The following is a 21,043-nucleotide window of genomic DNA, read 5'->3' on the forward strand; positions in this document are numbered from 1 at the left end:
AGTGCATGACAATTTCTATATGGGGGGGGGGGGGGGGGGGGGTTCTTTCAGCTGTAGCTCTTTACCTATAACCGTCACTGCTTCTGGCTGGTGACAGTTGAAGATTTAAACGGAGAACGTGTGACAAGGTGGACAAGAAATAAGGAAAAGAACAAACAGCAGGTGGCGCCATACAGATACATTTTATTGAAAAGCTTGGTGTCTACACTGAATTTTTTTAAGTACATGCAACAGTACTCAGATTCAGGTGTTGATCTGAAAAAGATTGAATATTTTTTATGGCGCAACTCCTTTAACTAAATACTCATAACTCAGATAAGGAGGTTAGAGGGCTTTGCATTTTACTTGCAGGATTAAGAAATGTAGCCGATTGCCTTTCTTAAGACATTTTTTAGGAAACTGAAATAAATGCCATGTTCTCCACGACCGATAGGCTCAATGTGCCGCTTGTTTTGTTAATGGCAATCAGTGATCACTTTGTGTAGGGTCCAAGGAAGAAAAATGTTAAGAAAGCTCTTACCGTAAGCTACAGGGGTAAGCTTCAGGACAGTGTGTAGGGGGCACTTGAGGTAAGGCAGTACATCTGGAATATAAAACGTCATTCAGTAAATGTTCTACATAGTACTGCATCACTATTATATAATATCATGCATTACTTCTGTTGCTGTTTGAAACAAAAGTTATGTAGTACATTATATATAGCATGATAAATACAAAGAAGCCTGGTCTCCATGGATCTCATCATTCATTATCTGAAGTAGTTTCAGGTGTTCGAAAATAAGATTTTTTTTTCTCCCTCTCTCCAGTTTGGGTGGGAAATATAAATATAACCATTATGCGTTTTTTTTCTGTAATTTGTATTTTATCTTAGAAAATATATAAAAAAAATATATAAAAAAAAATATATAAAAAAAAAAACACACAATATAATGCAATTAAAAAGTATTCACACTATTCATATCAGTGATTAGTAGAAGCATCCGACCAGCGATCAAACTTTATAATTCACTGATAAGTTGCTTGGTGCTGTCTGTACATAGAAGCAAATCCGGTTCAAGAATAAAAACTTCACAATAAGTGGGGTAGGAACAGAACACTTACCTGGTGAGCTCCTAGTTATCTTTTTAGCTGGAGATCCAGCAATTCCCAGGCTCCTCTTCTGCCCTCCAAGATGGTCGCACCGCTTCGCAGACTGTCTGATACACACTGTGCATTTGGTAGCCCAAGACACTTTCTACCCCTTGGATTCTCCAGCTCTGCTCACATGAACAGTGCTGGCCAATCCGAGACCTGGGCAGGACAAGTAGGAAGTGTCCTGGGCTACCGATGTAGTGTGTATCAGGTAGTCTGAGAAGTGGAGCAGCCATCTTGGATGGCAGAAGAGGAGCCTGAGAATTAGCGGATCTGCAACTAAAAAGATTTAAAAGGAGGTGTTCTGTTCATACCCCAGTTAATGTGAATCATACAACTGTACAGTTTACTAGTTCTGGCCTTGTGGGCATAGCCCTTTAAATTAAAGGGGTTCTCCGGGCTTTTAATATTGATGACCTATCTTCAGGATAGATGAAAAGAAAACCACACACTTAGGGATTATATGCAAATAAAGGGGCTATTCATTTTGACAAGTCCTCCAAAAGAAGCATAATTACAAAGAACAATTGCCAATAATTGGAATGTGACTGTTTTCTTGATGTTTCGGTCACAAACGGACCTTGGTCACAAGAGTCACTGAAAAAAAGGAACACATTAATGAAGAGAGAAGATAGTGGGATTAAAGTAGAGAGCAATAATGTGGAAAACGAATGTATAAGAGAAAAGATAAATAGAAAGAGGCATTAGATCTAGCCGGTGTGTAGGATGGAGGGCTAAGGCCTATATTAGAGGTACAATACAATTCCAGAGCTGGGGTCTTGGATAAACCGATTGGAGTTTTCTGATCAGGTGTAAGCGGCTTAACAAATCTCAAGAGCACATAATAATAAAACATAAAGACTACTTAGTAGTAGTTCATACTGGTGCAGTAGGAAACTATAAATCAGAGATATACACAAGGTAAGAGATGAGCCTTATAATAGGGTATAGAGGGTAATAGATAACCTTTGAGCAATATATAAGCAACTTTTAAGAGTGGAAATAGGTAAAAGAGCTGACCATAAAAAAGTTATATATTGTTAATGAATATCCAAATACAGATAGTAATGAATGGTATATTGGTGGTTTAGGGTGGAGTAGTAGGAGAGGGCAGCAGCCCCAGTGCCAGCACAAGAGGTTAAGGAGGCTTACCAAGGTTAGAATGAGATGGATTTTTCTGCATGTAATACTCTATTACTTTATGGAAAACAATAAAACATATGTTTAAAAAAAAAAAAAAAAAAAAAAAAAAAGGAATGAGGGGTGGACGAGGCGGTTCCCGTGGCACAGCGCGTGGGAGCTGCACAGAGATGGAGGCGTGAGTGGGTGAGAAGCCGAGTGCGGCGTCTATAAGGCCATGTTTAGTGCCCGAGTGCGTGAAATCCCACGAGTTCTCGCGAGATCCCAGGCACTCCAGTGAGTTGAGCTGTGTGGAGATCACGAGATCTTGTGAGGTCTTATTGAAGATGATGCAGCCATTTTGGAGAAGGGAGAGAGAGTGAAAAGCAAGGTGTGGGCCCATCATTACGATCTGGATTTGGTTATTAATTAACAATATATTACTTTTGGATTGTCAGCTCTTTTGACCATTTCCACTCTTAAAAGTTGCTTATATATATATAGCTCATAGGTGACTTATCTATTACCCACTACTCCCTATTATAAGGCTTATCGCTTACCTTGCGTATATCTCTACGATTTATGGTTTCCTACTGCACCAGTATGAACTACTACTAAGTAGTCTTTATGTTTTATCATTATGTGCTCTTGAGATTTGTTAAGTAGCTTACACCTGATCAGAAAACTACAGCTTATCCAAGACCCCAGCTCTGGAATTGTATTGTAGCTCCAATATAGGCCATAGCCCTCTATCCTACACACCGGCTAGAGCTAATGTCTCGTTCCATTTATCTTCTCTTATACATTAGTTTTCCACATTATTGCCCTCTACTAGTGTTGAGCAAACTTGTGTTTTAAGTTCGGCGTCTAAAAAAGTTTGGTTTCGGGTTATCGAAGAATCGCGTTATGGATTCTTCGATAACCCGAACTTTAGACGCTGAACTTAAAACACAAGTTCGCTCAACACTCTCTACTTTAATCCCACTATCTCCTCTCTTCATTAATGTGTTCTTTTCTTTCAGTGACTCTTGTGACCAAGGTCAGTTTGTAACTGAAACGTCAAGAAAACAGTCACATTCCAATTATTGGCAATTGTCCTTTGTATTTTTGCTCCTTTTGGAGGACTTGTCAAAATGAATAACCCCTTTATTTGCATATAGTCCCCGAGTGTGCGCTGGTTTTCTTTTCATTTATGTTTGGATCACATCCACTCCACCGAAGCACCTCATCTTTTGGACAGGGAGTGCATCCCCAAACTATTTCTATCCTCAGGATAGGTCATGAATATAGAAGAGTCCGGAGAACCCCTTTAATATAGATAGGTTATGTTATCACTTTATAAATGTTGATGGCCTGACCTCTGGAACCCCCAAAATGCAGAGAATTAAAGTGTTTCTCTGAGATTTACACCCCAAACAATCAGATATTTGAGGAGGTCTTAGCGCCTTAGCTTCCCCACAGCTCACCAAGCACAGCGATGTACATTGTATTGCAAGTCGTCTCCATTCACTTGAATGCGACCGAGCTGCACCGAGGCCACGTGAGCAATGAATGCGATGTCACATGACCTCAGTGCTCAAGGAGCACCGCGGCCTTTTGTGCAGCTGATTGCCAAGGGTCCTGGGTGAAGGCCCTCCACTGATCTTATATTGAGGACCTATCCTACGTCACCAGTATGTCAATCCCAAAGAACCACTTAAAAAGGGCCACCCCTTCAGTCTTTTCCTGCACTGCGGTCAGGTCACCATAGTACAGGGAAAAGCGGATGCTATATATAGTGGTGCTATATACATTTTTAATAGGTGTCCTGTCCTCACCTGCAGTTTTGTCCAAGAAATAGGCCAGCAGGCATCGCATGACTGCTTGATGGCAGATAACCATCACGTTCTCCTGCCGTTCCAGCTCCATAATGACTGGCTCAAGACGCTGCACCAAGTCCTCATAAGACTGAAAAGCAGATCATCATTTTGTTACATACTGTACCATATACACACTCGGCTTCCTAGATTATAATGCTGGTAGATGGCATTTACCTGACACTAAATTACACTGGCTTCAAGAGAGGCGATCAACATTGTGAAAAGAGTGAACCGCCACATCTCCTCCGAATATATCCAACATAGATGCATCTATACTATCAAAGGAAATACAGTGCATGCTATATACTCCCCCAGCGCATGGATATACCTGTGAAGGAAGAGCATGGGACCCAGACCCTCCACTCATTAAACTAAAGGCCCATTTACACAGACGGCAATTAGTGGGAATGAACTGTTCATTCCCGATAATTGCCTGGCTGTGAGGTGAGGAGAGAGCTGCATTTATACGTATTAATTAAAGGTGAACACATAATCTTCACAGCAGATAGTCGCCGTGTTACAGCCATTAACCAGGTCAGTTAATGGAGCAAATGTGCAGGTATAAAACAACAAGCAGCTGTTACTGTGTCCTAATCGACCCAGACACATTATATGCCGCAAGGCACTTATGAAAGAAGCTTCCTCTGCATTTCTCAACCATGTCAATCACATTGTAAAAGAACAGACTGTACCAACGGACATCTGTGGATGTCAACACAAAAATACGAGTAGTTCCTCCAATTTTTAGTATTTGCTACGTTTTGCACAATAAAACATTTTATGGGAAAAAATATAAAATTAAGGCTACTTTCACACTGCCGTTTCGGGGTCCGCCTGTGAGAGCAGTTTCACGGCTCTCACAAGCGGCCCAAAACGGATCAGTTCAGCCCCAATGTATTCTGAATGGATAAGGATCCGTTCAGAATGCATCAGTTTGCCTCCGTTCAGCTCTGGAGGCGGACACCAAAACGCTTACAATGTAAGTCAATGGGGACGGATCCGTTTTCACTGACAATATGGTGCAATTGAAAACGGATCCGCCTCAATTGACTTTCAGTGCAAGTCAAAACAGATCCGTTTGCATTATCATGAACAAAAAAACATTTTGTTCATGGTAATGCAAACGGATCAGTTCTGAACGGATACAAGCGTTTGCATTATAGGTGCGGATCCGTCTGTGCAGATACCAGACGGATCCGCACCCAACGCAGGTGTGAAAGTAGCCTAAAACTTGCTGCATTCCAAGAGTCATAACTTTATTTTTATGTCAACATACACTTTTTTTTTTTTACAGGATAAGGCTACAGTCACACGACCGTCCGCATGCGTTCCCATTAATTTTAAAAGATGTCTGCATCTGTAGTTCCGTTCTGAGGCCCCGCAAAAAAATAATAATAATATAACTTGCGGCAATTGCAGACGCTGAATAGGTATTTTCTATTATAGCAGCGGAATGTGCGCTCCGCAAATTGGGGAACACCCATGGGTCAGTATCTGTTTTGCAAATCCGCAAAACACCACATTCGTGTGAATGTAGCCTAAGACTACTTTAACAGCAGAGTGCTGGATCCATCATGGATCAGCAAAAACGCTTCCGTCATGATAGTACAACCATCTGCATCTGTTCTGAATGGAACCGGTTGTATTAGCTCTAAAATAGCCAAGACAGATCAGTCTCTAAAACCACTGTAAGTCAATGGGGGATGAATCAGTTTTCTTTTGTGTCAGCGAAAACTGATAGTCTCCATTGACTTGCATTGTGAGTCATGATGAATCAGTCTTGCTCTGCATCCCAGGACACGCTCAAAAACGCTGCTTGCAACTCGTGTGTCATGGAAATGCAAGGATATATCGCTAGGATATACCCCCAATGTCTGGTAGGTGCGGGTGCCACCTCTGGTACCCGCACCTATGCTTAGAACAAAGTCACAGAGGGCACACAGCCCTATTGCAGGCTGGCAGGCAGATTTACAGCCCGCTTTCAAGTAATAGTATACAGCAGAGGTCAGCAACCCCCCTACTGTTAAACTACAACTCCCAGCATATGTGCCAGAGGTTGCCGACTCTTGGCATACAGAATACTGTAAGGACTTCTGCAGCATTTTTTGAAATTATCTATAGTTGATGAATTGTTCTGCCAACACAGGGCAGTACCCCTGTAACAGGTTGTGAAATGCATCCCATACATAACCATGTCCTGACATACAACAACAATATAATTAATATAGACGGTGTAACATATGGTAATGTCGGGTGTGCCACTGAAATGGTGTCATTTAACACATACCAAAAAGCAGCATCACAAAGGGACTACAAGTCACCGCATTTATAATATAAACCGGTCCCAAGCCCTTTAGACCCACTGACCTCTCCCTTTGGATAACGGTATCTGTATTTATCTTGGTCGCGCAGAGCAAACTCCAGAGGAAAGGATTCCTGAATTTCTTCATACCGCATCTCTTCACATACGCCCTGGAAGAAACAGGACAGTGCCAATTAGAAGCACAAGTCTAGGGTAAAACTGAGCGCCAAAGACACATTAACCCCTTCCTGGTGTGTGACGTACCAGTAATAGAGGAGCCAGTTGTACATCATACAGCTGGCCCCCTGCTTCTCAATGCTGACCCACTACCTCTTCCGCCGCCCCCCCCCCCCAAAAAATAAAAAAATAAAATAAAAAAGTGATCACAAAGTCAGATGCACTCCAAAACAACCTCAATGAAAACTACTACAACTTGTCCCACAAAAAACAAGCCATCACAGATCAAAACCTTCTGGGTCTTTAGGTGTAGTGACAAAAAAAAAAAATCTTTTCAAGTAACTTCTATATCAATTTCTCTGATTGCTGTCATTCTTCCTGTACCTGCAAGGTATATACCCAGTGGATAAACCGGTCACAGTTGTGAACGAGCATAATCCTTACAAGACCCGGGTAGAGTTCTACCCACTGAAAGGGAGCACAATGAATGACAGGAAGCAGAGATCTTGAAAACAATAGGGAACGGATACAGTATACTGGGAAATGGTCTAGCTTTTTATTATACAAAGAATGAGCTTTATTTTCCAAATTCCTCAAACCCCACTATGTGATGTAATATGTGCAGTAACCTTCCCATAGCTCCTTGTAGATTCTGTCGTGTAATAGTAAGAGATAATAATTCAATGGATAGATTCTCCGTTTTTCTTCAGCTTTCTGAGTGAAGTCTTAATATGACCGAGACAGGAGTCATTTATTAGGCTGCCTTCAGGACAGATTTTAGCGTCCATATTATGACCAAATAATATGGTTTTGTGGTCATAATATGGACCCGACTGGGAATGAGTAATCATTAATCCCTAGGTTTCCTCGTTTATTGGCAGTACGTCCCTGATCTACTGTGTCAGGTGATCAGCGGCACCTTTATACGAGCCAATTATCAGGAATAAAGTTCTCTTGATAATATCCCCAATCCTCAGCCCACACAAAAAGGTCCTTTAGCTCCCCCTATGAAGTTCTCAGATCCCACCCCTCTGGTGACCTCACACTTACAGCATCAATCTCATTCAGGGTCTTCCACTGCTCGTACGGGACTCCAAGAGCTTCTGCGGTCTGTATAGTCCTCTTCATCTGACTCGTCCACACTTTCAGATCATGGATGTTCTGCTCATGGATGTACTCAGCCAAGCACTTTGCAAACTAGGGATAAAACAAGTAAAAATTTAAGATCAGAGAAGCATCCTTGTAAGAGCAATATTATATTGTGATCTATGAATGTGTTTAAGGTGTACACCTGCTGTCAGTAAGGCTTTCTGTTTGTACTACAGAGAAGATCAAGGCCTTGAAGAAGCCAATAGGAGCATCTATAGCTTTATATGATATGGAGATACATCATTTTGGAACGAAGTGGTGAGCACGAAGTTTCATTAATATATGCACTGGGTAATCAAGATTGAACAGTCATTCCATTTCTTAATGGCATCTAGAATCAGTTGAATACGTTACACATGTACTTTTGATATAAAGCATTATAAGCCACACTGGGGTCGATACATTATGTCGGATCAACCTTTGTCATGTATCTTTTACAGTGCACCGATCTACTGACATGAGAATATCCTTCATTTACAGCTTCACTGTGGCGAAGTTCCTGCCTGTCTGCACATTGCTTCCTCGTCCCTTTCCCTGTTTATAGTCAAGTCCACCATCCGACCGGCCCATGCTGTCCCCATTTATTGTTTAAATGTCTGGGGAGAGGCAGGCCTTACTGTACGCAGCCTCAGTGGCAGAGAGTGAAGGAGTTCCTCCCCGTCCGTGTCCCATTGGTGGCTTTTTTCCTGCCTCCCCGGTTTGCGCGGCCGATTCACGGCCGCCACAGTGCCGGTTTGTGCTGTCACACTACACACGTGTGGCAGCGTCTTCTAATTCTACTACAAGCTCTTTAATCTTTCTTTGGCGATTGCTCCTGATGAATCTGTTTACATGAAACGCGTCAAGCCTAGACACTGCATGTGGGAGCTGTAGCTAGCAGAGGAACTTGCCGTTTGGGTGGCTAACACTTAATCACTAACACATATACAATGGGTCAGAACTGATCAGCTGGTTGGACTCCAGCATATATTTTGAGATATACTCAAAATATATGCTGGAGTCCATACACACTACATACCACCTTACCCAGTTTTTTCACCCCCTCCCTTTTTTTGTCGCACTTACCACTTGGCTTAGTCAAATGACAAATCCAGTCCACGTTTTGGATAATACAAGCCTGCAAGTACGATCCTTCTTAATGTGCGTTTAGATACATTCCCCTTATTTTAACTAACATAAATAAAGTGTTTTAGCGCCTCCAATTCTCCTCGATAGTAGGTTTGAATTGAGACGTTTACCTATATTATTTTTTCTAGCAGTGAATTTTTATACGTTACACGCCTCTTCTTGCACGGGTATCAGATTGACCATGATTCAATAGTCAACAACGCCTCATTGAGCAACCTGTATAGTAAAGTAAAGCCTCACCTTAAAATGACAGAAAGCATCTAGTCTGAAGTTATTTGTTCATATGTCACGGATATACAATACCGCACGTGGCAGAGGCATGAAGCGCAGTATGGGGAAACACACTACCTCCGTCTGCTGCTGTACAGAGCCCACCATGCCGCGTCCGCAGAGAATACCTCTCCACATCCAGAATCCGATACAGCAGGGATGTTCAACCTGGGCCCCTCCAGCTCTTGCAAAATTACAACTCCCAACATGCCCTAATAGCTGTAGGCTGTCCAGGCATGTTGGGAGTTGTAGTTTGCAACAGCTGGAGGGCTGCCGGTTGGGCATCCCTGTTATAAGGTAAGCAACATTATTTTATTTCAATTGACACACAAAATGTTTGAAATGGGACACACTGTAGATGTTCAATGCACCGTTTCCAGGCTTCATACCGGCATCCTCTGCGGCCAATGAGGATGCCGGCAATTGGTTTCAATATGCGTTTACGTTAAAAACGCTAAAAAGAAAAAACCTCTGGTAAAACTGAACAGCACAGTATGATGACAGATCCTTTTAAAAATGGCAATACGTCTATATCTTCTTTTTCAGGGCAAGTTCCACTTTGAGCAATACAGCAATGAGGACAGCTTTGGAAACCAGTGTTACAACAGGTTGAGAACATTACAGCACAACAGTTGCCTTGTGTGCACACCCAAACTACATCCACTTACGTAACGCAGCCAGTTTCATCACTGCTCAGTTGACAGTCATCACGCCTGGTTTTCCCAACATTAATAACACAACTGCTTCCCTCTCTACAAGATCATGCACCGACTGATATACCGATATATGTTCTCTGTTCCTCTTATCATTCTGTTGTGAAGTTCAAAGGCATAAGATCCAGGGTTACATATATTCACTTAGCAGTACCATGTGAATGTAAATCAGACCCCCCCCCCCCCCACCCCCCAAACACACACGTTACCCAGACACAAGATCAGCGACTAATTATGTGAACAGAAAACAGAGGAACCAGTCACCTCTTATGCTGCCCACCACTAGAGGGAGCTGATGATATCACTGTGTACTGCTATTAGGCAGTATGCAGTGAGCTCCCTCTAGTGGTGGCTGGCGGAAAGCAGATATATGATAAATTTGATTCTTATGTCTGTGCAGATTGTTGCTCTGACTAGAAAAACACACCCTGAGAAAGCCATTACCATATAATCAGAAATTAATCAACACCATATCGTGAGCCAAGAAACAACATGGATTTGTCTACATGTTTTCATACTGCAGTTTAGTTCATATAAGGGCTGTTTCACACGAGCGGATGCCGTGCGTGGCATCCGCTCCGTGAAAGAGTGCCAAGACCCGATACGGACAGCAGAAGCACGTTGCATTAACATGACTGATAATGCTCCGTGCCTCTCTATGACCTCTTTACTACGAAATCACAGTGAGATAAAGTTGTCACCGTGATTTCGTAGTAAAGAGATCACAGAGAGGCACGGAGCATTATCAGTCATGTTAATGCTCCGTGCTTCTGCTGTCCGTATCGGGTCTTGGCACTCTTTCACGGAGCGGATGCCACGCACGGCATCCGCTCGTGTGAAACAGCCCTAAGAGACTTAAGAGTTATCTCACATCGGCAAATGGCATTTTTCATGTAGTCAAAGTTAAAACAAGGTGCTTCCTAATAATGTATTGTGAGTGTCCATATTGCCTCCTTTGCTGGCTGGATTCATTTTTCCATCACATTATACATTGCTTGTAGCCATGGATTACGACCACCCTGCAATCCAGCAATGGTGGTCATGCTTGCACAGTCCACACTACAGAAAAAAAAGTGCTGGCCTCTTTGGTGGTCGGGATCACGGCAGCATGCATAGGCTGGTGCCTTTTCCTATAGCGTGCAAGCACGACCACCACTGCTGAATTTCAGGGTGGTCGTAACCCCAGGATACAATTTGCGTATAATGTGATACGAAGGAAGCAATATGGACAATCACAATACATTAGTAAGTGTCTTGTATTAACCTTCTCTACCTGATAAATGCCATTTGCTGAAGTGAGAGAACCCCTTTAAGTTAATTCTACAAACAAATAACCCAAGTATGATTCATGCTTCTGATTTGCAATTTAATCGCTAGTGTTCAGTGGCGTAACCTTCAGGCGCAGCACCCATCCTCCTCCCTTCCTACAAGGACACTTTGTGGTGGCTTGGTCCTTATCCTGTTAGTTCCACATCTCCATTGTCATTTTAATCCTTTTTCTCCCTGTAATACTTCCCTACAGAAATATTCAGATGTAGTGTGTATGCCCCTTATTTTCCAGATGCAGATACATACACTAAAAGCTGTGCTTATGGTGTTTAGATCTTTGGGACGTCACATAACTTGTCATATCTGTGTGGTTGAACTTTTAGGCTTCCTAAACATTTTTTTTAAACAATATTTTATTGGGAAAGCTATATCCAATACATACAGAAAAAGGATAAGGCTTCATTCACCCGTCCGTAACGTGTTTTGCAGATCCACAAAACACAGACAGCGGCATTGTGCGTTCCGCATTTTGCAGACCGCACATTGCCCGCACTATAGAATATGCCTATTCTTGTCCGCAATTGCAAAGAATAGGACATGTTCTATTTATTTATTTTTCGGGAATGGAATTGCGGACCCGGAAGTGCGGGTCCGCAATTCCGTGTCCTGGCAGCACATCATGCTGCCCCATAGGAATGAATGGGTCCGCAATTCCGTTTTGCAAAATGTAGAACGAAATTGCGGACGTGTGAATGGACCCTAAAACAATCCTGACAGACAGCTGTACCCAGTCAGTCTAACTGACCCTCGTCCAACTCATCATTCAGATATCTTCATCCTACTCCTTTTTTCTATTCTAATATCTATTGTAACTGGGCATAAGAACTCGAATAGGCTTAACTACATAGAAAATCCCCCCACTCTTTTATAACAGTGGTGACCTCTTTCCCCTCTACTGCAATCGTCCCAAGGCACCTTTTCCTTTTGTGGGTCATACCAAGTAGTACAGGGGTGCACAACAGTGTGGTCAATAAACTTCTGCCGTTTTCTAAAGAGGTATTTTGAGCCACGTTACTTTGTTCTTACCGTGTCCAACTTGTCTATAAACAATCAGCTGTTTAGCAACAGTATTACTTCATCCAATATCAGGGGTTGTGGCTCCAGCCAATGTCGCAGGATACATTATTATTATTTTTGGCCAAAATGTTAGGGTGAACCCCTTCATTACAAAGAACTAACGATTCGTTACTATCCGGGTCCATAGAAACATAAAAAGGTAAACAGCAAAGTGGAGAGACTTCTTCCCAAACCCCCCCATAATAAAAACAAACTAACTTCCCTCCACGGCTTCTCTATGGCCAGACACTCCCAGAGCCTTGGTCTTCAAGAGTCCGCACTTCAGGCAATTCCACACGAGCGAGTTTTCCCGCACGGGTGCAATGCGTGACATGAATGCGTTTCACGCATGTTCTATATTCAGCCCTGGCCCCATAGAAGTGAATCCCGGCGCCATGATTAAGATCTTTTGTCTGATCAAAACGCGCTGGCTATGAACACAATGGTATGTGTGGGGATGTATTTTAACTGAACATGAAATAAAGCCTGAAGGTTTAACACCTATGTGGGACAATTTCCTACATCGAATCATCTCTAATTAGCACACTACTCCTGATCCAATCTCTGCAGATTATTCAGACCCACTATATCAGTGTTCCCCAACCAGTGTGCCTCCAGCTGTTGCAAAACTACAACTCCCAGCATGCCTGGACAGCCTTTGGCTGTGCGGGCATGCTGGGAGTTGTAGTTTTGCAACAGCTGGAGGCACACTGGTTGGGAAACACTGCACTATATAATCCTTTCCAATTTTGTATTAGGGCTCTTTCACACGAGCGGATGCCGTGCGGGTAATCCGCTGCGTGAAAGAATGCCAAGCCCCGCTCTGGACAGCAGAGACACGGAGCATTAACATGACTGATAATGCTCTTTGCCTCCCTGATCTTTTTACTACAAAATCAGTGAGAAAGTTGTCACCATGATTTTGTAGTAAAAAGATCACAGAGAGGCACCGAGCATTATCAGTCATGTTACTGCTCCGTGTCTCTGCTGTCCGGAACGGGGCTTGGCTGTTTTTCACACAGCCGATTACCCTCACGGCATCCGCTCGTGTGAAAGAGCCTTTAAGGTGGTTTCAGACAAATAATAATTATCTAGATTCCTTGTTCTTGATAATCTGCCCATCTAAATGTGCCGCCGATCAGCCGATGAACAAGCAAAACGCTTGTTCATCGGGTGAGCCTGTCGTTCGTGCAGCCACAATCAGACATCGTTTTTGGGAAGCAGATCTTAGGGTCTAAACCGCGCTCTGCTGCCCAGAAACAATGATCCTGTATGGGGATTGCAGTAGCCATCCATTGTCTTCATGTAAAAGTAGCTCATTGCATGTAAATACAGCGGTCTTCACCGAACGAGCAGCCGCTTCCTTCCCGATAATTTGCCGCTCCATCAACTTGTGTAAACCCACCTTTAGGCCCCTTTTACACGAGCGAGTATTCAGCGCAGGTGCAATCCGCTGTGTACATGAGCGATGTTTTTCACGCATCACTTGTGCGTTGCGTGAAAATCCCAGCATGTTCTATATTCAGCAATTTTCATTCAACGCTGGCCCCATAGAAGTGAATGGGGCTGCGTGCAAGCAAGTGCGGATGCAATGTGTTTTTCACGGATGGTTGCTAAGAGATGTTTGTAAACCTTCAGTTTTTTTTATCACGCACGCGAAAAATCGCATTACATTGCATTGCACCCGCCTGATAAAAACTGAACGCGATCGCATACAAAACTGAATGCCCTTGCTTTAGAAAACGCACATTTCACTGAACGCATTTGCAATGCATCCGATTTTAACCCCGCTCACACTTGTCTGCAAGGGGACTTAGAGAACTGTGACATATCCAGTTCCCAATCTCAAATATGCTAAAATAAAGGTCGCAACATTGCACAGTGTATTGTCCAGCACCTGGATGCCCCCGTCCCCTCTGATCAGCACTAGTTATGCACGAGCAATACGAGGTCTCTTTGTCTGCCATAGAAATGATGTAAATGCAGCCTGTAGTCTAGTTACATCAATATGATTTAAGAAGAGCGGTGACATCTGCATGGGGAACAGCAACTTAGGAAAACGTTCTGTCTTTTTTCAGATTTTAGGGTCTGGCGCATCTTTAGACTACCCGGGCACAGGTTTACACACTAAATATCAGAAGGAATTAAGCCTTTTTTACACCTAAACTCTGGAATATTTCCTGCTGATCAGGTCCGGAGATTTAATAGAGTTGGTCTTTCACACATGTAGCGTCACCCCGGAGATGTTCCATGTAAGGCGTCTTCTCATTACAGAGTAAAGCCTCATTCACATGTCAGTGGTTGTGAGCCAAAACCAGGACTGGAGCCTCCACAGACATAAGGTAGAAGGGAAAGATCTGCACCTGTTCTGTGTTTAGAGCCGCACCAGATGCCTATGCAAGGAAAATTTACTGCAGTTTCTAAAATGCACTTATTCGGACAAAACCCGGATTTAGTACTAGGGCTCTGGAGAGAAAAGGTCTGGGTAAACTCCAGAGAATGTCTGGATTACACTGTAAGTGTGAATGAGGCTTTAGTAATCAGCCCCACTGACTGCACGCACACAGCGCACATTGCTCCAGTGCAGAGGGTTAATCCAACAACCTTGGCCGCCAGCCCGAGCTCCACGTTGCAAAACAAACTGTACTATCTCATTAGGGCGCGGAGAGATTTCATTCCTGGTGTGCAGACGTTCAGATGATTTCTATCAGTCTCCCTTTGCTCTGGATCATAAAATAAAGCAAGGACTCTAGGATAACAATAGTCTCCTGAACAGATACCGCACTTCTGCAGAAGGATTAGCCGATCTTTCCAAGAAACTGTGAAATTCACAACTCTAATCTGCTAACACACACACTCGGGTCTTAATATTGAGCAACCTGACTTCTTAGGCTACTTTCACACTAGCGTTCGGGGCTCCGCTTGCGAGTTCCGTTTGAAGGCTCTCACAAGCGGCCCCGAACGGATCCGTAGGGCCCCAATGCATTCTGAGTGGATGCGGATCCGCTCAGAATGCATCAGTCTGGCACCGTTTGGCCTCCGTTCTGCATCAGTCTGGCCGTGCGGAGCCAAACGGATCCGTCCAGACTTACAATGTAAGTCAATGGGGACGGATCCGTTTGAAGTTGACACAATATGGTGCAATTTCAGACGGATCCGTCCCCCATTGACTTTCAATGTAAAGTCTGGACGGATCCGTCTGACTAACTTTCACACTTAGAAATTAGCCTTACCTAAATAAAAAATAAATAAAAACACACACACACACACACACACACACACACACACCTCTCCCAGGTTCCAGCTTACCTGCTAAGGCTACTTTCACACTAGCGTTTGATCGGATCCGTTCTGAACGGATCCGATCATATTAATGCAGACGGAGGCTCCGTTCAGTACGGATCCGTCTGCATTAATAACTTAGAAAAAATTCTAAGTGTGAAAGCAGCCTGAGCGGATCCGTTCAGACGTTCAATGTAAAGTCAATGGGGGACGGATCCGCTTGAAGATTGAGCCATATGGGCTCATCTTCAAACGGATCCGTTCCCATTGACTTACATTGTAAGTCTGAACGGATCCGCTCTCCTCCGCACGGCCAGGCGGACAGCTGAACGCTGCAAGCAGCGTTCAGCTGTCCGCCTGTCCGTGCGGAGGCGAGCGGAGCGGAGGCTGAACGCCGCCAGACTGATGCAGTCTGAGCGGATCCGCTCCATTCAGACTGCATCAGGGCTGGACGGAGGCGTTCGGGTCCGCTCGTGAGCTCCTTCAAACGGAGCTCACGAGCGGACCGACGAACGCTAGTGTGAAAGGAGCCTTAGAAGGATCCGACTATGAGGAAATTACACAACTACAGTAAATATCATTCAACTATTCTAGATTGACCACTCATTCTATTTCTTGGTGGCAGTCTGTGCTTAGATCTAGTCACAAGACACCAGTCTAAAGACAATTAGAAATGCAGAGGACAAAAAAAATATAAAAAAAAATACCCACTACAGCTGAAGAGAATATGACCGTAAATAGGTCAAAAAGGTAGATTTATAAATGTCATTTTTTGCAGCAGTTAAAGGGTGGTCCAGGATTCTCTGAAGTCCGGCTAAGGCCTCACGCACACAACCGTATTTTTCAACGCGCTATCCATTTTTAAAACTGATTGCACCCCGACACCTGCAAGTAAATGGGGCTATGCATAGATCCACATTTTTTTCAAGGATCCATGTGCCCAACCCGAGAACCTCACTGCAGGTCCTATTCTGGTCTGCTTTTGTGGTTGAGATTAAATGAGATTAGCCTTTTTCCATTGATGGGAGTGAAGAGGGGAAAAAAAAAAAAAAAAAATAGTTTTGTACGCTTTTTTCGAAGACTGACAATCGGAGATGTCCATGTGCAAGAGGCTTTACAGTAGGAAATGGTATAAGATAAAGAGATTTCCTATCCTCACCCATAAAAAAAAAAAAAAATAAAAAAATAAAAAATAAAAAAATCACACCTCTTCACTCCAATCCCTATCAGTCCTGCAGTGATGACGTCATGTCCATCATTCACATAACAGTCCGCTGATCCGCTCCAGCTAATCATTGGCCTCAGCAGTTAGGTGCTCATTAGATAGATCACAGAAAGGAGTCTCCCTCCAGGCATTTAAATGTAAAAATCGTAGAAGAAATCTGCACATTACCTCCTTTCCTCGATTAGACAGGCCAGAATCTCCTCCAATGCGCCCCTCCACATTCAGATCGCTCTCCCCATGTCGACACATGTAGATGGATCGTGGGGTCACATGGATATTCATGAGGTAGTAAACAATCCGGCTCTGGATATGATCCACAACACGGTTAACTAGATATCTACGGCCAACATCCATGATCTTAATGTACGACAGCTCCCTAAAAAAACAAAATATTAGACACCATCAACCATTTAGTTCCTTTACAAACACAACAGCCTGTGTTCTGCTGACAGGTCCGCAGGGAATCGGGGAAGGTTAGCATGGGTTACTTCCCATTTGTTAAGAAATGTACATAAACGTCTAATCGTTTTCCTGTACATTCTATGCTTCTCTGGTGAATGCACGCACCTTCCAGAGCAGCTTCAGCTACTACTAAAGAGATCCTACAAGATAATCAAATAACAATCAGCGGTGGGAATGGGGACATGAGAAAATCTCCCAGCTATGACGCTCCCCCTCGCCACACTGCATCGAGCAGCGCAAAGTTCTGTTTGCTTTGTGTCGGTGATGGACCGGGCTTCCCCTCACTATGCTCCCTTACGCCTAGCAGCGAGATGGGCGGTTTATAGCGCTGCCGGGAGCCGTTTTGGAGGCGGGTACTATGCTACGTTACACAAAACAAACAGAGCGTTGAGCTGCGCAATGCAGCGTGGCAAGGGGGAGCATTGGCGCAAGGAAAAGCTCCACTAATATGTAGTCAGGCAATAAAGACAAGCTTATATCCAGGTTCAGCCCTGAACCCGCAGAACTTTAACAGTCGCTCATGAGTGAGAGGCCGCTAAAATCAGAATATCTATAAATGCATTATGCTGCCCTCAGTGAAGACAGCATACAATTGATGACTTGAGCTTCTTTCTACAGAAGTGCTTCTATGAAACAGAAAGATCAGTTACGTGCCGAATAATTCTTATGAGCTTTCCATACCAGATGGTGTTAGATCGCCATTAATGGGCTTGTCTTTTGTCTCTCTACAGAATAATACAGGCTGCGTGGTTATTCGATACCATGCGGTTTTAAGGCGTTCTGTGATGGAAAAATAGCCCGTTGGTGTGGAAGAGACCTACTTGTCAAGGTTCTCGTCCAGCGTCTCGTAGGAATTCTTGTAGCACTCTATCCTCTTCATGAAATCATCTGCGGCCTCCTCACTGGTGCAGTCCAGATAGTCTGGGCTGCCCAACTTCACTTGCTGAGAGGGAAAGGAAGAACAGATGCCTCATCAATTCTCAGGTATATCAAGCAACAGCACAAACTAATTCATAAGAACGGAACAAATGCAATATTCTAACTGATCGTTTCACCCAAGTCTGAATTCTATAAAAGAACAGTAGCAGGATGGTGCATGCTGCAATTTTCTTGGCATGGTGTCCAATTAAAGGGGTTGTCTCATCATAGACAATGGGGCATATCGCTAGGGACCCGCACCTATATGAAAAATGTCAGGAGACATCTCACTGCCCATGTCTTGCTAATGCCAGGACATATCTCACTGCCCACGTCATGCTGATGTCAGGAGACATATCACTGCCCAAGTCATGCTCAAATCTCACTGCATTAAAGGGGTTGTCTCATCATGGACAATGGGGTCATATCGATAGGATATGCCCCCATAGTCTTATAGGCGAGGGTCCCACAGTAGTCCCGCGCATGCGCGGCCCCCGCTCCCATTCATTTCTATGGGGCCGGACGGAAATAGAGCCAGCACTCTGCTATTTTTGCCGGCTCCATAGAAAATGAATGGAGGGCAGCTGCGCATGCGCAGTGTGCCCTCCTTCACTTGCGGTGCGCGGTTCTCAATATAGGTGTGGGTCTGAGCGGTGGGACCCGCACCTATAAGACAATGGGGGCATATCCTAGCGATATGCCCCCATTGTCCATGATGAGACAACCCCTTTAAATATATGTTCTTTTACTTTCTCAGTCTACTACACTTGTCCATATTTTTTTTTCTGCAGTACAGCATCAAATCCTGGCCTGGCAGGTTAAACAAATGTCCCCTTGAAGGGTGAAAGAAACCCTATGGATAAGGTTAACCTGTACGTTGGGAGTTTTTTGCAGCATATACGCTAAGAATACACCACTAACATAATATGAACACCCCCTAGGTATTATATAAACTGGACAACCCTCTTTCTTCTGAATATTAGTGCATCCTGACTCTGCTGGGCCCTGGGTGACTATGTACTTACTACATGACCTCTGCACGGGACAGGATAAGAATCTGCATGTGTAAAGGGCTTTGTATTGTTAAGGGACCTCTGTATCCTCACGAATGAGCCCAAATTCCTTGGAAACTTAATACCCAGCGTACTTTCTGAAAATTTTAATGGGTTTTCCAAGATTTTTATACTGATGACCTACCTCTAGACAGCAGAATGAAGAAGTTGCAGAGCAGCACAAATGGACCTCTCGACCAACCAGGAATGCAACAGCCGCGATAGGACCACAGATCCACAGCAGTCCCAAGAACAGTGGAAAATAGCAAACGGGGATCACAGCAGCATGTCCGGCGTGTCCGTTTATTGGAAGCCAAGCGTGCACACACAAAAGATCCCCGTTTGCTATTTTTCTACATCTAGACAGGTCATCAGTATCTAATCCATGGGAGTCCGGTACCCAGGACCCCGGCCGATCAGCTGTGCTGCAAGCACCGCGGCCTTAACTCCGATTTCTGTAGGCCAGTGATGACAAGTTCATCTGTCTCGTAGCCTAGGAGCAGCTCAGGCCCGTTGAAGTGAATGGAGCCGAGTGCGATCGCAAGCTCAACTGTTATACTAATTACATTGCTGTGCTTGGTAAGCTGTGAGAAGGCAGAATCACTCACAGGATAGCTGGTGCCTTCTCAAAACAGCTGACCGGTGGAGGTCCCAGGGGTTGGACCCCACTGATCAGATACTCAGGTCCTCAGTATAAAAATCTGGTATACCCCTTTAATTAAACACCATAGATGATAGAGGACCTAAAGCACTGCTTACCACAACGTTCTCAGCGATGACCTCCGGATCCACACACACAGATTCCACAAAGAAAGTCTTCAGCAGAACATGAAATAACAAAAACAATGTTATACGATGAGGCCATTTCACTGTGGTAGATGCTTCTAATTTTTGTTATTTTAGCATCTGTCTGCGATGCTGGATTATGTGCAGAATGCATCACATTTAGTCAAGGGTTTTGTCCCTTTTTTTTTATATAGGATTCATTTTTCACATCTTCATCAAGCCATTGAGATCTTGGCGGACAAGCCATGTCCACTCAAATAGTTGTGTGCATTGAGTTCTATGTGAGGGAACAGTGAAATACGGAAAATATGCTACAAAAAATAAATAAAAAAAAAGAGATTCTAATAAGCAGGGCAAAAGTGAAAGTGCGGAGCTCGGTAACCGCACATCATTTCGTTAAATGTATCTAAAGACACTCAGAACTGAGGATAAATGTAATCTTAGTAGTCACTAGGTAAGGCCTCATACACAAGGCCATTAATCGGCCGTTCCACGCATCGGGGACCGCAATTTGTGGTCTCCAATGCACGGGCAATATCCAGGCGGATCCAGACCGATTCAACTTGAATGGGTCCGATTCAACTTGAATGGGTCCGTGATTTGTCCGCATTGCAAAAAAAGTAGTGCTTCCGTGCCTCCATTCCCCACTGGACCTTCCGGGTGCGGGGTGCACACAGCCGGTGCCTGCAAATTGCGGACCCACTGTTTGCAGACTGCAATAAGGGCAGGACCAGGCAACGGCCGTGTGCATTAATACTTAAAATGTTGGTTCACCTGTTAGCAGCCTTTACTTTACATATGGATACATGACCTGGATATATCGCCTTAGGGCCCTTTTTCACGATTCGTCATTTAGGAATGAAAACGCTCGTTGCCAACAAAGAACAACACTATTTGGTTGGCTGATCGCCTCTTTCTTGCGGCACCACAAATTGGCATTTGCCGGCAGCACATGGCCCGGTGTAAATATCTGCTGACAATATGCAAACTTAATGGGGGATGAACGATCATATGATCGTCTGGTCCTGCACGTTGTTTATCAGCACTCTTTCAGGGCTCAAATTACCCTGTGTAAAAGGGCCCTT

General features: G+C 43.9%; 1 protein-coding gene across 3 annotated transcripts in view; it reads right to left on the bottom strand.

Moving 5' to 3' along the window:
* LOC122943964 (6-phosphofructo-2-kinase/fructose-2,6-bisphosphatase 4-like) overlaps window positions 1-21,043 on the bottom strand; it is an 86,196-nt gene that overhangs the window by 18,284 nt on the left and 46,869 nt on the right. For all 3 annotated transcript variants that reach the window (XM_044302130.1, XM_044302128.1, XM_044302127.1), the window contains exons 6-12: window positions 19,932-19,988; window positions 18,024-18,145; window positions 16,909-17,116; window positions 7,639-7,785; window positions 6,477-6,581; window positions 4,068-4,197; window positions 521-583 (exon numbers count right to left, since the gene is read on the bottom strand). In XM_044302130.1, the coding sequence (XP_044158065.1) occupies window positions 521-583; window positions 4,068-4,197; window positions 6,477-6,581; window positions 7,639-7,785; window positions 16,909-17,116; window positions 18,024-18,145; window positions 19,932-19,988 (832 nt within the window). The remainder of the gene's footprint in view (window positions 1-520; window positions 584-4,067; window positions 4,198-6,476; window positions 6,582-7,638; window positions 7,786-16,908; window positions 17,117-18,023; window positions 18,146-19,931; window positions 19,989-21,043) is intronic.

Source organism: Bufo gargarizans, chromosome 7, assembly GCF_014858855.1.
Source record: "Bufo gargarizans isolate SCDJY-AF-19 chromosome 7, ASM1485885v1, whole genome shotgun sequence".
Lineage (NCBI taxonomy): Eukaryota > Metazoa > Chordata > Amphibia > Anura > Bufonidae > Bufo > Bufo gargarizans.